The sequence below is a fragment of the Prunus mume genome, linkage group LG8, assembly GCF_029339155.1.
Source record: "Prunus mume cultivar Tortuosa linkage group LG8, ASM2933915v1, whole genome shotgun sequence".
Classification (NCBI taxonomy): Eukaryota; Viridiplantae; Streptophyta; class Magnoliopsida; order Rosales; family Rosaceae; genus Prunus; species Prunus mume.
The window spans coordinates 8827309-8841852 of NC_142705.1; the positions used below are offsets into that span (position 1 = coordinate 8827309).

The 14544-nt window shown below is 37.0% G+C and overlaps 3 protein-coding genes across 3 annotated transcripts; all 3 read right to left on the reverse strand.

Annotated features, from left to right (window-relative positions):
- Positions 1-1896: 1896 nt before the first annotated feature.
- LOC103339894 (triacylglycerol lipase OBL1-like) lies at positions 1897-4597 on the reverse strand. Its single transcript, XM_008243244.3, has 5 exons — positions 4180-4597; positions 3699-3892; positions 3534-3567; positions 2477-3105; positions 1897-2330 (listed from the first exon to the last, which is right to left on the reverse strand). Exons 1-5 carry the CDS (start codon positions 4481-4483, stop codon positions 2061-2063), a joined length of 1431 nt encoding a protein of 476 aa, XP_008241466.2. The 5' UTR covers positions 4484-4597; the 3' UTR covers positions 1897-2060.
- Positions 4598-5761: 1164 nt separating this feature from the next.
- LOC103339896 (triacylglycerol lipase OBL1-like) lies at positions 5762-8543 on the reverse strand. Its single transcript, XM_008243245.3, has 5 exons — positions 8183-8543; positions 7436-7629; positions 7305-7338; positions 6508-7136; positions 5762-6131 (listed from the first exon to the last, which is right to left on the reverse strand). The coding sequence occupies exons 1-5, from the start codon at positions 8484-8486 to the stop codon at positions 5868-5870; spliced, it is 1425 nt and encodes a 474-aa protein (XP_008241467.2). The 5' UTR covers positions 8487-8543; the 3' UTR covers positions 5762-5867.
- Positions 8544-13026: 4483 nt separating this feature from the next.
- On the reverse strand, positions 13027-14316 carry LOC103339910 (uncharacterized). The gene has a single exon (XM_008243266.3). The coding sequence runs from the start codon at positions 14007-14009 to the stop codon at positions 13203-13205; it is 807 nt and encodes a 268-aa protein (XP_008241488.2). The 5' UTR covers positions 14010-14316; the 3' UTR covers positions 13027-13202.
- Between the last annotated feature and the right edge of the window lie 228 nt (positions 14317-14544).

Here is a 14544-nt window from a genome sequence, read left to right on the forward strand (position 1 = left end):
CTTATTTGTTTTTTTTTTAAATAAAATATTTTATCGATTTTTTCTCACACGTGGCATAGATTCAACAAGAGAGTAGGTATCATTCGTGCCATGCCTCATCATTTTTAATAAAAATTTTAACTGAGTTAATGGTGAGGACAAAGTAAACCACCCTGATCAAGATAGCATTTTGGATCACTTTAACTTTCGAAAGTATAGATTTGAGCATAGCCTATTCAGAACTTTGACTGGCCATGGTCTTCGCCACTAGTGTTTCGTTTTTCACGTGGTGTATGGGCTTTAATTTATATTGTATTTTTTTATTGCATATTGACAAAAGACCCACCTACACGTATTAATCATTTCAGAGAAAATTGAATTATGCTCCTGATAAGCATGCCACACGACAGCTAAAAACTAATATTCTATTCTATCATTATTGAGTATCATCATCTTCATCACAATTTCCCTGTTTTTCCTTTTTTTTGGCAGAGCATCATCACTACTTCAATTATTCAAAAGTATTTGTCTTTTGCAAATTGTTGTCTCGCCATATCTTTTTTTATTTATATGAAATTATCTCCCCATATAAAATGAAAATCACGTGGTGGTGATTTCTACCTCAATTTGTAAAATAGTTTATGAACTCGTTTGGAAGTAATTATAGACATGCTAAAATCATTTTTTGAGAAAAAAATACCTTTTACGTGCTTTTTAGTAAATTTAAGTGATTCTTGGGAGAAATATATAGGAGGTGTTTTTCCATAAATTCACTTAGTGATTCTCCATAAAAAATGATTATTGGCTTATCCACAATCACTCCAAAACGAATCTCATATACCTTGACGGCAATATTAGGGTCATAGTTTTTTTTTTCTTGATTTTTTTTAAATTTCATTAGAATGGAGTTTACCATGGTTTAGGGATTTTTTTCAATATGTTTGATTTATGAAGAAGGGGATCTATAATTAAAAGAGCCAAGTGGTGCCATAGTTATATTCTTGTGTTTATGTTGGAGAAGAAGGTTGCACAATGAGGTGTAGTTGTTTTCCTAAACAGTCTTCAGATTTTTTGAGTGTGTAATGGCCTTTTCTGTAAGAATATTCTTTGTTTGGTCGGATGATGACCCCTAGTTTTTTCCAGTGATCAATTTCTGGGTGAAAATTTCTCTGGTGTTGATTCTTGTTATATTGACTAGTCATACTTGCTCAACATATACATATACATATGGTTCTAACAAATGCTCACACACTTCTTACTCTAGTTGTTGCTAACATTACGGATGTCTAAATTGACATAGATGATCACATAGTACTTTTCTAAGTGTGCAGGTTTTGTGAATTTATTTCATTTGGATCTATGTATCAGTTGATTGTTAATAAGTCTATGACTAGTTGTTGACTAATCACATGTCTGCTTGATTAGAGTTTAAATTTACTCCTTTCACTTAAGTGCCAATTTCAAAATGTTAATAAAAGGATATTTTAAGTGATAGTTGGTCTTAAAATAAATTGTATTGTACATAGACTTTTAAGATTAAAGTTGAAATTCTACATCTGAATATGAGTCTATGTGCGAGGTGGACACTTGTCGTTTCTTTTCCCAAAAGCTCATATTTAACTACAAGATAATAGGCATCTTATTATACACTCATTTTTTTATGTTGTACCTTTTACTTTTAACTTTTTTTCATCGGGAAAGTGTTATCAGAAATTGCATAAATAAAATGAGATTTATAAGATATAAACTGACTCCAAGTGGTTCCCCACTTTGGGCTAAAATTGACTCCAAGTGGGAATTTAGAACCCAGAGAATTCCATGCTACTATGATTCTTTTTGGTTGATTGGTAACAATCTATGATCTGGCTTCACTAAAGCATCACTTAACCTAATATATAACGTATTTGGATGAAACGAATTTGAATTTAGATTCTTTGGTCGAAATTTTCTATATATTTGGAAGAACCATAGGTTCATACAATACGCGCATCAATTTATAAATACAATGTGTTTAAAATGACTAAAAATAATAGGGAACTTCAAATTAATTACAATTGAAATCCGCCTCGCAATCATTGGCACTAATTACATAAATAACGCTTTGGTGGGACGAACACATGAGAGGATCCCAATCTGGTGGCATTTACGTAATCTTGGGGACAATGTGCTGCTGCGCCTGGCATGACCAATCCCATTAGTCTAAACATTTTGAATAAGGGCCCTTCTTTGTAGTCAGGTCCAAACCTATTTGGAATGGTGAAACTTCTTATCAACTCTCCAAAAGCATTCACCGTCATGGGAATTACCCCTTTTGGTGAGAAGTAGTTCTTGTTTGGCTCCTCTAGAACAACCTGCACATGTTGTTAAAAGTTAATTAAGGCGCATTTCTTACAAGCGTAAAAGTATTTGTACCACATTAGTGGACCGCATTTTTAAATATATTGTCTACAAATGTGATTCCCTTAATTGAATTTGATAAGAGAAAATCAGTTGTTACCTGAACTTCATATTGCCTATTATAGTAGAGGCAAGTCCCAAAGTGCTTGAACATTAGAGCCTTGTCATCATAAGGCAGCCTCGGCACCATGTCATTACCATAAACAAACCTGAAATACTTAATCTTATGCTCTATCATTTTCTTTTCCATGTACTGCCCAAAATCCTTATCTCCAACCCTAGGTTGCCCAAATGTATAAACTCCCTCCAATCTCTCCAGCAGCAAATCTGAATCCTTTCCCTTGTGGAAGGTTAAGACTGCCGGAAAGAGAATTGCTAAAGCCCCACCTAAACTGTGCCCGGTTAATATAAATTTTGCTTTGGCATTTTCAAGCAGAAGTTTCTTTAGCATATCCCTAATGGCATAGTAAGCTAAGGCTGGGCGGCTATCATCTTGTTTGACTCCCTCCGGCTCGGGCCAACCAACATTCTTTTGTAAACCTAGAGCTTTCATGAATCCACCATGGATCCTTCCAACCCCTTCGAGTTGATACCAAGAGATGTCAAAGTCAGAGCACCATGCATCCGCATCAAAGGGTTCAGTGCCTCTAAAGGCCACAACAATAGTGTCATGGTCATCACTTCTGTCACGAAGCATAAAGGCTTGTGTTGTAGCTTTTTCTTGATAATCTACCAAGACAACAATAATTTCAGTTAGGTTTTATGCAATTTATGCATGGGCAACCATGTGTATATGTTAACGCTTAAATTATCAAACAATCTCACATGTCAATGTTGTTTCAACTTAAATTATTTTAGACTATTATTCATGTTTGATTGTACCACTGGTGAATCTAGCCGTGTTTTGGGTAGGCAGCTACCTACTCGAAAATTTTCAGGAAATAAAAATAGGTAGATATGAAGCAACAAGACCAAGAAAAAGATAAGAGAGAGAAGGAAAGAAGAAGTCCAGGGAAAAGAGAAAAAAAAAAAAGGAGGGGTAGAGAGGAGAGAGAAAAGTGGCGGGAAGTCACGCGCTCATAAAACATTATCCTACATATGTCGATTTATGTGTGAGACTTAATTTTAATTTTTTTCAATTTGAGTTCAGTTCTTACCATTCCAGAAGTCGTAAGAGCCCAAGAACTCCATCTGCCAAAAGAAGGGAAAAGCAAAAGAAAAAAGCAGGTGTGATTTTTACAATTAATTCTAGTCTAGGATTAAAATCAAGGCTATGGAAGCATATTGTAGCTAAAGCTAATTAAAATTTTAAATTCCCGTACCTTCCAGTTTTCCTGGACCGTAGTTCGGATGTAGAATCTGTTCTCGTATGATATTTTAGACGCCATCATACTAAGTGCTGCATTGTATCTGCCATCTCCATGTTTGATGCTTTTGTCCAGCTCTACTCGCTTGTCCAAATGTCCAATAAACGACAAGAACATTCTCGAGTCTTTTTCAGGTATTATAACCTCACCTGTACGTATAACCATTATCCAATTAATCTCCATTTTTAAGGTTTGAAATACCAACTGCCCGGAGACGGCCGGGCGCTGCTGCCTCTATTTAGAAGTGCTGTCATGATTCATGAACCGTTTGCGTAGAGCTCAGGGCGACTATGACAATCGGTATTCAACGCTAAAACGATTACTTAACACATTTTTATGAATGACATTAGTATTTGGGAGGAGACAATCTTGTTTTCTGTGTAAGAAGGAGCAATGATAATATTTGTTAATGCATGAGAAGGAAGCAAACTTATACCTCGCAGAAAATCTAGGATCAGCCCGACCAAGCTTTGATTACTTGAGATAAGGTTCAAGCACATCTCGATCCCCCACCCGATAGTTGCCATTGGCTTTGCCACAAATTGAAGCACCTTTTGCACCACAATAGAGAGAAATATTAGCCATCTGCGCTCAAAGTCATCCTCAGTCTCCTCAGAAGAGTCAACAAACCTCCTCCTCTCTAAGTTGTTGGAAAACAAGATGTGAATCAGATCAAAGAAACCCACATCTTTGGGTTCCAAGAGCATGTAGGTGCAAGAAAATCCCTTGTCACAAGCCATGATTTCAGTGCTCTCAACCAAGTTAGAACTAGTTTAAATATAGCTAAAGTTTACTCTCATACGTACAATAATTGTAGCAGACTGTTGTTGATCAGCTATGGTGGCTCTACCTATATCAAATACTGACCAAGTCTCTTTTAGACTTCTTTGACGTGCGCGTTCACTTCAAGGAAAGGTATATGAATTATTGCGTCGAATCTTTTCTTTATTTTCCTTTTTTTAGAGGGACGAACTCCACAAACTTGGATGGGACAAGACTATTTCTTCATTTTCAGGATGGCGAAGACTTATAATTCAATGTACTTTTGTACTCATTTGACCCCACTGTAATAGTAAACAAGGTGCGTGCAAAATGAGTACAACTTGCACAACTTCTCAGAGACTTCGACGAAAATGAACAAAAACGAAAGTCCTAGAGGTTTGGAAAAAAAAAAATTAAAAAATTAAAAAGCATATGGAATTATTGGTAGCAACATATGGATCAAACCCAACTGCCAAACATAGGGATATAACAATTTTTGCACCACTTTCTTAATTATTTACGCCTTATAGATTTTAGTCTGAATTTTAACTTGCAGACTAATGATCTCAAATTCGAACTCTCATAACATCTTAATATTGTGGGTGAGAAAAATCTCATATGAATAAAAGATATGAGCTTTTTATTTGGAATGAATGTTTCATTGGCCTGGCGATGGTCTTTTCCCAAGTGTTTCAATTTTCACGTAGTATATAGGTGCTTTAATTTCTGTTCTATTTCTGAATGTATATTTACAGAAGACCGACCAACAGGAATCATTTCAGAGAAAATGGAGATTGAGACAGAGTACGTAGAAGATTATGTTCCTGACAAGCATGCCCCACAACAGCTAAAAACTAATATTCTATTCTATCATTATTGAGAGAGTATCTAATACCATCAAAAGTATTTTTCTTGTGCAAATTGTTGTCTCGCCATATATTTTTTTATACGAAATGACCTTGGCATATATTAGGTGGTGGTGATTTGATTTCTAAAGGAAGTTCACTCTCCACCTCAAACTCAAAATCAAATTAAGAATGGCAAATACTCACAACACACCTTTTTATATATAGCTATAGGTGACTCTCCACCAAAGTAATGTTATTTATATTACATTTGCGAACCACGTTGCTTATCACTTTTCTAATATATAGGTGGGTTCTACATTAAGGCTCACCTCTATTAAAGAGGTGGTCAATAAATATTTTCTACAAATAATATTATTGGTAGAGAAAATATAAGTAGCAAGATTAAGATAAGGAATTTGAAGTTTGATATGTATTTAAAATAAATGGGGGAAATTGCAATCCTGCTTAGAATTGTAGGCATGCAGGACTAGACATATGCATATATATTTTAGTTTCATATGTAATGGTTGGGCGGGAGGAAGACTTTTGAGGATCCCAATCTGGTGGAATTTACATAATCTTGGGGACAATGTGCTGCTGCTCCTGGTATTACCAAACCGATTACCCTAACCAATTTCAAGAAGGACCCTTCTTTGTAATCGGGTCCCTCTTTAATTGGAATGATGAAACTTCTTATCAGCTCACCAAAAGCATTCATCATCATGGGTATAGCACTCCCTAGGGAGAAGTAATTCTTGTTTGGCTCTTCTCGAACAACCTGCACACATTAACATCATAATAAGAAGCAATGTAATTGTAATTTCATATTGTGAGAGTTAATGTTTCTAGAGTTAAATTATTTGTACCACACCTACGGATCACATATGTATTATGGCTATAACCAACCCTACAAGTGGGTTTCTCATGCATATTTATTCAACATGTTGAATCCTATGCATTCCACAAATGTAATGTGCCAGATCTATGAATTTGGACTACTGACCATGTTGATTTTACTTGAATATGTGGTACAAACTCACTGCTTGGCAACATAAACATTTGCGTAGCAACACAAGTTTGGTAAGAGAGCATTAACACTTCTTTTATTACTGGATTTTATCAGTTGAATTTGATAAGAGAAAAGCAGTTGTTACCTGAACTTCATATTCCCTATTATAGTAGAGGCATGTCCCAAAGTGCTTGAACATTAGGGACCGGTCATCATAAGGCAACCTGGGCACCATGTCATTAGCATAGACAAACCTAAAATACTTAACGCTATGCTCTTTCAACTTGTTTTCCATGTAATGCCCAAATCTCTCATCTCCAACCCTAGGTTGGCCAAATGTATAAATTCCCTCCAATCTCTCCAACAGCAGATCTGAATCCTCTCCCTTGTGAAATGTTAAAACTGCGGGAAAGAGAATTGCTAGTGCCCCACCTAAACTGTGCCCAGTTACAATAAATCTTGCTTTGTCATTTTCAAGCACAAGTTTCTTCAGCATATCCCTAATGGCATAGTAAGCAAAGGCTGGGTGGCTATCATCTTGTTTGATTTCCTCCGGCTCGGGCCAACCAACACTCTTCTGCAATCCAAGTGCTTTCATAAAGCCTCCATGAATCTTTCCAACCCCTTGGAGCTCATACCAAGAGATGTCAACGTCAGTGCACCATGCATCCGCATCAAAAGCTTCTGTACCTCTAAAGGCCACAACAATAGTGTCATGGTCAGCACTTCTGTCACGTAGCACAAACGCTTGTGTTGTGGCTTTTCCTTGATAATCTGGCAGACAATAATAATAATAATGTCCAGTTATAGTTTTTATCATACACATATATATACAGTGCTAATACGGAAATTCTTATCATACAATTTGATATGTTATGTCCGACTATTTTGCTTATAAAACATTACCATGTTAATTTATATGCAATTCAAGTTATTTCTTACCATTCCAGAAGTCATAAGAGCCCAAGAACTCCATCTGCCAAAAGAAGGGGGGGGGAAAAGGCAATTAATTATAGTAATTATTAAATTAATGGAAGCATTTGGAGCAAATTAAAGATGTAAAATCGCCATACCTTCCAGTGATCCTGGACCGCAGTTTGGATGTAGAATTTGTTCTCATATGATATTTTAGACGCCATCATACTGAGTTCTGCATTATAATTGCCATCTCCACGTTTGATTCTTTTGTCCAACTCCACTCGCTTGTCCAAATTTCCAATAAACGACAAGAACGTTCTTGAGTCTTTTTTGGGTATTATATCCTCACCTGCGCACATAATTAAGAATATTAAATATTTTCTCTGTTGTTTATAGACCTCATGATTCACAGATTAGATAAATTATCATCTGCTATATGTTATATGGCCATGGGATACACCAACTCATACAACTACCAACTTCCCACAGGGTGGCAACGGAGCTGGGACCGTTGCCTCGATTTAGAAGTGATGCCATTAGGGGCAGAACTATAAATTTTTTTAATAAGGGACCAACTATGTGAATTGCTTCTTTTTTTTCCCTCAAAATCTTCCCCCAAAAACCACATATGTTCTTAATTTTACAAAGAGCCGCATGTAGGTTGCGGGGCCATAAATCAAGGCCTGTATGTGACTCCATCACTGACTGCCATGAATGCTATAGCGTTCATGGCAACTCACTGCTGCTACCTTCATTTAGAAGTGCTGGTGCCTTCAACTTTAGCGTATATGGCAACTATGACAATCATCATTTAAGGTTAACCAAGAGAAAGTACATACATTAAAAGTATATTAGGATGCTAAGCAATTGCATGCATGAGAAGGGACCAAAATTATAGCTACCTCGAAAGAGATCCAGCAGGAGGCCAACCAAGTTGCGGTTACTTGAAAAGAGGTTCAAGCAAGTTTCAATCCCCCAGCCAATAATTGCCATTGGCTTTGCCACCAACTGCAGCAACTTTTGCACAACAACGGAGAGAAATATGAGCCATCTGCGCGCAAACTCATCCTCGGTCTGCTCAAAAGAGTCAACGAACCTTCTCCTCTCCAAGTTATTGGAGAACAAGATGTGAATCAGATCAAAGAAACCCACATCCTTGGGTTCCAACAGCAAGTAATTGCTAGAGAAACTCTTGTCGCAAGCCATGAGAGAATAATATAATTAATCTAAGACTTCTTAGTGGTTGAGTTCCCAATAATGTTTATTTTCTGCGCTCTGAATCCCACGATAGAAGTAGTCTATATATAGATAAGCTAGGGTTATGGTGGCTGCTATGAACAGTAATTGAAATAGATAATAATAAGTCTTTTGTTAGACCATCTTTGACACGTTCTTCACAAGAAATGTTCATATATAATGTGGAATACGTTCTTCGCAAGCTAGGGTTTGAATTTTGATTTAAACCTAAAACGTGTTATTTCATTCTCATTTTCCTCATGGACGACTGGGTCAATAAAATTAGGCACTACAGGCTCATCCTAATTCCCTTACTAAATTTACGCATAAATCTTTTGCGTAAAAATAAAAAATATTCAAGGAGACCCAAACTTTGGTTGGCCTGTCTGTCGTTGTCATTTACCAAAAGTGTTTCGTTTTTCACCAAGTATGCATCCTAAGATATGGACAAAAGACCCACCAACAAGATATTAAGAGTTAGAAAAATCTTTTCAGACAGAGTAGAGGATTATGTTCCTGATAAGCATGCAAATTATTTTGTTTTAATAGCAAATGAGCTTGCGATAAGACCTTTTTTTATTTATTTATATTATATATTTGGTGCATGCAATTGACCTCTTATATTATTTCATCAACCTTCAACTCCTCACGTGTCATGTGACTAATCTTATGAGATTAAACACATCCTTTTTGTCTCAAATGAAGATCATGATGTCTTTAATTAGAGCAATTCCAGTGGGTTGTCTTTGTTAGCAGGAGGGGGCCCAAGCCCCAAATTCATCTTCCAGCGGGCTGAAGCTGTCAAGGCAGCTACTGGGGCCCACGAAACTAGGCCAACCTTAGGAAAAATGAGCCCGTGCTCTAGTTTGGGTTTGCTGACATCAGCAACCAAAATTTTTTTTAAAAAATATACCAAAAAATTTAGAATTTTAAAAAAATAAATACTTAATCATATTCTTCACTTCCTACACCAAAACTATATACAAATTTCTCTCATCATATCTCGTGTGAATAGTGGTTGCCATGACAGTGGGTGGAAAACACAACCTTTTGCAATGGCTGCCACTATTCAGATGAATAAGTAACAATCCTTGTCTTGCCCTTGCCCTTTGTCATGGCAAATGGGTGGAAGTGCTCTTAGAGTAAAAATCATAAGCTTGCCGGTCTAAAGGAACCAAGATTGGTTTGTGATCAAGGCATGGACAATTTTGTGTGCCACATGATTTTCTTAAAGAAGGCCCTTCAACCAAAAAGTCTCAGCCCATTAAGCAATGTCCAACTGTAGGTGGGTTCATTTGAGCTTTTAAGGGGTCCAAATATAGATTTTTGAAATTCAACTCTCCATTGGTAGCACTGTGGCATTTCATGACGGCCCATCATAGGTTTTTTTTTTAAAAAAATAATAATAATTTAAATAAGTTTAAAGCAGTATCTACAAGGGAGCGCAGGCACGGGTGAGGGGGGAGTTCTCACACACACACACACACTAACAAAATGTCATAGGAGTTCAAACCTAAGACTACTGGTCTGCAAGTCAATGTCTTTTTCCACTAGACTAGATCTTGTTAACCCATCATAGAGTTCTTTGTTGTTGCACAATGGAGAAAATAATATTCGGCTTCTTCAATTCCTTAAGCTACCCTCAATGCCCGACTTTCTGGCCTCAACCTATGTACGCCTTTGGCATTTTCTCTAGCTGCTTAACTCAAAGCCAATTTAACTCAAGAAGCCCATAAAAAACAAGTGATATTCAAACACAGAATCTCGAATACATGTGTAGCTATTCTAATCACTTGATGAGCTATAAGCCCCTTGTAGAGGCCATAAATCTTTAAGCACAAAATAAAACTTCACCAAGTTTAATAAGGTTTAGAGGGCTTAGGGAGTCTTTATCTTTTTATCAATTGAAGATTATGATTCGAATTTGGTACTCTTTCAATGATGGGAAGAGAAAATATCACTACACTATGAATCAGAGCATAAAGAGTTTTAGGAGTTTAATTGCAATTGCAAGTTTTTCAACTGAGTTGGAAAAAAAATAGTTACATATGCTTTCGAGAAGTCGGATCTCTAAGTCTTGGTACACAAAATTCTACTGCATTGTAAGTTTTTTGGTTACATATTAGCAAAAAGTATTACCAACAAGAACGAAACAAAGAGTTGAAACTCAATTATTTTTTTACCTATGAAATTTTTTTTTTCTTTTTCTCCCTTAGATTTGTAGGAGATCTACTGTGTGTATATCATCTCAATACATCTCACCTTGCATAAGGGACATGGGAATGAATTGTCATCTTCCAACATAAGAGAGGAAGAGAGAATTTGGTTCAAAGATATTAGATACGCGTGCTCCACCTGCCCCCCTTTAAATTGGCTACTCCTCTGCCAAAATCTAATCCAACCAACCAACCAACCATGTTATCGTCTGCATTCATACATATGCTATATAGATATATATATAAATTATAACTTTCCGATCCAAAAAAATTCCTTTGTTGCTCACACGGTCGCACCACCTTATCTTCATTTATAGTGGCTTCTTCCCATCTTAATTTAGTGCACCTCCAATTGCTCAACCGTTCTTTTATTGATGCTCTAAATCACAGATTTCAAACTGTTTGACAAGCGAAGATTTGCTTATATGAAGCAGCTAAAGGTGATTGTTGCTAATACTAACATTTTTGGATCAATAAATACACGACTTTGTTGTTATTAGTGTAGCTCATAAAATTTAAACACGAATATAATATGAGTTTACGAGAAATATGAAAATTAATCCGATCAATAATAGAATATGAAAAAGGAGTTGATAGGAAGATGGACAATGAAATTATGATAGAAGAATGTGTCAGAAGGATGGTGCAAATACAATGCACTTGTTGCGGGGCTGAAAGAATCGACTCATTTCATGGATTTATGAAAAAAGGGGACTTGGTGCTATGCCCTCTCTAATAATGAAAGCTTCTTTTGGATGTTGGAAACATAGTAAGGTATCTCACATGGGTCTATTTGATGCATATAGATGCGGTTTGACCATTATTTTTTTCTTTGTTTTCCTTCTTTTAATGCTTTTTTTTATTATATATTTATGCTAGAGGAGATAAACGGCTGTTTGTTGTGAGGCATGATCCTAGAGACATAAACACTTCCATTATTTGACCCTGCCCTGGGAGGCAACCTACCACCCACACCTCCATTGCAGGAGCTAAGCTAGAAACCACCCTTTCTTTTCTTTTTTCCTTTTATAAAAAAAGGCCATTACCCTTGTTTTACATTCCGTTTATTATTGGAACCCCACCAAAAAAAAAAAAGCCATCAACCACTCTCAGATTTTAAACTAATGGCAGAAAACAATGATGCTAGGAGAAACCACTAGCTATATATTCATTGCTACCTTCTTCTTTGGTAAAATATATTTTCTTCATGAAGGATAACAATAAAAAAGTTGCTGCCAATAAGGCATTCCTTCAAAACGAAAGCCTAACTATCTAGGAACTTATATGGGGCACTCTTAATTGGGCTACGTTCACGTTACACTTGTCTTATAATAAGTATAGAATTGATTACGAGATAATCACAAGTACTCGTTGACCCAAAATATTCCCGGCCTCTTTCTATATAAATAACGATAATACAAATACAATATTTCATTGGCCGAGAAAATGATGCAACTTGGCGTCTTTCTTGGTGTGAATGCGGGACGTGCGAGTGATGTTGGTGGTGCGGATGATCCACCCACCCATGCATGGCAACTTGCACGACGGCCTGACTTGGAAAAGTTATGGTGTAACAATACCATAAGAGAGAAAGATGGTCCCTTAATTAAGAGGGAAGAGAGTTCTCTATCCTTTTTCAACATTTTACGTTGTGGGTGGTGAATGAGACTCTACGGGAAAGTTTAAGTTCCATTTTCTTGTTCACCTTTAGTTGGGGATAACATCTCACTACATGGTCCTCTATGAACTGTTAAGTATATTTAGTCCCCAATGGCGTCTTCATGATCATGCAATGTTTATATGGGAGGGTTGAAGCTCTCTGTAAATTACCATTTTAGCTTCACAAACATATAGTACAAACAGATGCAAAAGCTTGTTAAACTAAGCATGAGCCCTATTATCCGTAGTAGGTATGAACCCATTTAGGTGTAGATTTTACCTCAAATGACATCGGTGCAATTAGTAGTGAATCACCAAGTTCTAACTTGTAGATTATTGTAGCTTGTATCGAGCCAATGCCATCTTCATGATCATGCAATTTATAATGACACTGCCTATAACATTCTTCATGTCCATTTTCCACATCCATGGATCAATTTGTCCTTCCAAACTGAACTATCTACAGTACTCAAGCCGAACCACTGGTGGATCTCTTGTGCCCATGAACCATGGTGAAAGGCCTATATCATTAATTGCTGTAGATCCAGTAGTTTTTTTTTTTTAACAAATATTTTTGCACTTGAAGTTGGTTGGGATATTTGGGCAATGTAAATAGTGTTTGCATGGATATACTATTTTCCAATACATGACTTGATGCAATTTCTGAAAGCATGCATACATCATAAATTTTCTTCAAAATAACATTAAGAATCAACAAGTGACAAGTACAGATTAACAACTTCTTTACATGCCCCTCAGAACAATCGATCAAACGTACAACAATACATGATATTTCAAAGCAAATCTCTCATCATCTCAGCATCTGCATAGACCCAACCAAGTGAGAAGGCCTCAACAAAGCAGAATAGTTCACATTGCCCAGTTGACCAGCCCCTTGGAAGCCAATACCAATCGGTCTATCTGCCCCAGCTCTCTCCAAAGTCTGCACTTGTTTCTTCAAAAACTTCACATAATGTATAGCTTCATCTAGCATAGAAGCTGTGTCCATTTTAGTCCCGCCAGGAACAAGTCTCTGCAGAATTCTAATCTTCTCGCTTATCCTCTCCCTCCTGTGCCTCGCTGCCACGCTCTGTGGATCTTTAGAAATCTTAACATTCCTCCTCTTCGGGGGCTTCACCGATTCGGGGTCTATTTGAATGGGCTGCATTGCTGCAATTCTGAAAATCATCTCTCTCATTGCAGCCATGGAGTTTCTCTTCTCGTATGAAGTAGGAGGAGGGCTAGTTTTGATGAGCCTTGGGGTGAGGGGCTCCTGAATTTGGTTTCCCATGAAAGAAACAGAGGAGGGCAAGGCAGGGTTTATCAACGTGGGCTGTGAATGTTGCGAAGAAACTGCATTTGGGTTGTGGAAAATGGGGAGAGATGAGATTGTTTCAATGTTGTTGGTGATGTTTGAGTTTGATCCCCAGGTGAAATCTATCTCTGGAAATGTGGGGTTGCTGCTGTTGTGGTAAGAATCACAGAAGTGATCAGGAGACTGCTGCTTTTGCATTTGCATTTGCATCATCATTGTCATCATGTCCATGTGATGATGGTGATGATGATCATCACCTGCTGATGATGATGATGATGATGATTTTAGCATGTCAACATCCATGGCCACCCAGACTTTTTCTTAAACCACCCACTCACACACACAAACACACACAGTTCTATTGAAAGATGGGGAAGTGGGTGCAGAACACAGACTGGAAATAATGTGTTGAGAAACAGAGAAAACAGAGGTATGGGGGAGCTGAGGAGAGAGGAGGGACTTTAGGGTTGTATATATGAGATGTGTTGTGCAGTGACAGGGATAAGGAGATGGAGGAAAGTTGAAAGCAAGTGAATAAAATAGTGAAGGAAAGTTGAGAACGATTTTAAATACTAAGAAAAACCCAATTACAGAATCCAGCAGGCTTAACTTGTAAGTGGGAAGGACTTTATATAGCAAGTTGTGAATATTTGAGTGACTTTTATATACATATAGATATATATATATATATATCAATGGAAACCTATAGAAAAATCTCAAGAAAACTCATTTATGAATGCATTAATGTATATGATAGAGACCGCCCATCATGTAGGGCTATCTCAATGAAGTATTCACATCAACCATCCGATCATTGGGTTCTGATCAAACAAATGGT

Bases quoted from the DNA above. Each gene is read 5' to 3' on its own strand.
- LOC103339910 (XM_008243266.3), bottom strand. From the start codon at position 14,009: ATGGATGTTGACATGCTAAAATCATCATCATCATCATCATCAGCAGGT.
- LOC103339894 (XM_008243244.3), bottom strand. From the start codon at position 4,483: ATGGCTTGTGACAAGGGATTTTCTTGCACCTACATGCTCTTGGAACCC. The intron at 3,568-3,698 runs GTACGGGAATTT...TTCTTTTGGCAG, and splicing joins CGGTCCAGGAAAACTGGAAG to ATGGAGTTCTTGGGCTCTTA. The intron at 3,106-3,533 runs GTAAGAACTGAA...TTGTCTTGGTAG, and splicing joins CTCTTACGACTTCTGGAATG to ATTATCAAGAAAAAGCTACA.
- LOC103339896 (XM_008243245.3), bottom strand. From the start codon at position 8,486: ATGGCTTGCGACAAGAGTTTCTCTAGCAATTACTTGCTGTTGGAACCC. The intron at 7,137-7,304 runs GTAAGAAATAAC...ATTGTCTGCCAG, and splicing joins CTCTTATGACTTCTGGAATG to ATTATCAAGGAAAAGCCACA. The intron at 6,132-6,507 runs GTAACAACTGCT...TAATGTGTGCAG, and splicing joins ATAGGGAATATGAAGTTCAG to GTTGTTCGAGAAGAGCCAAA.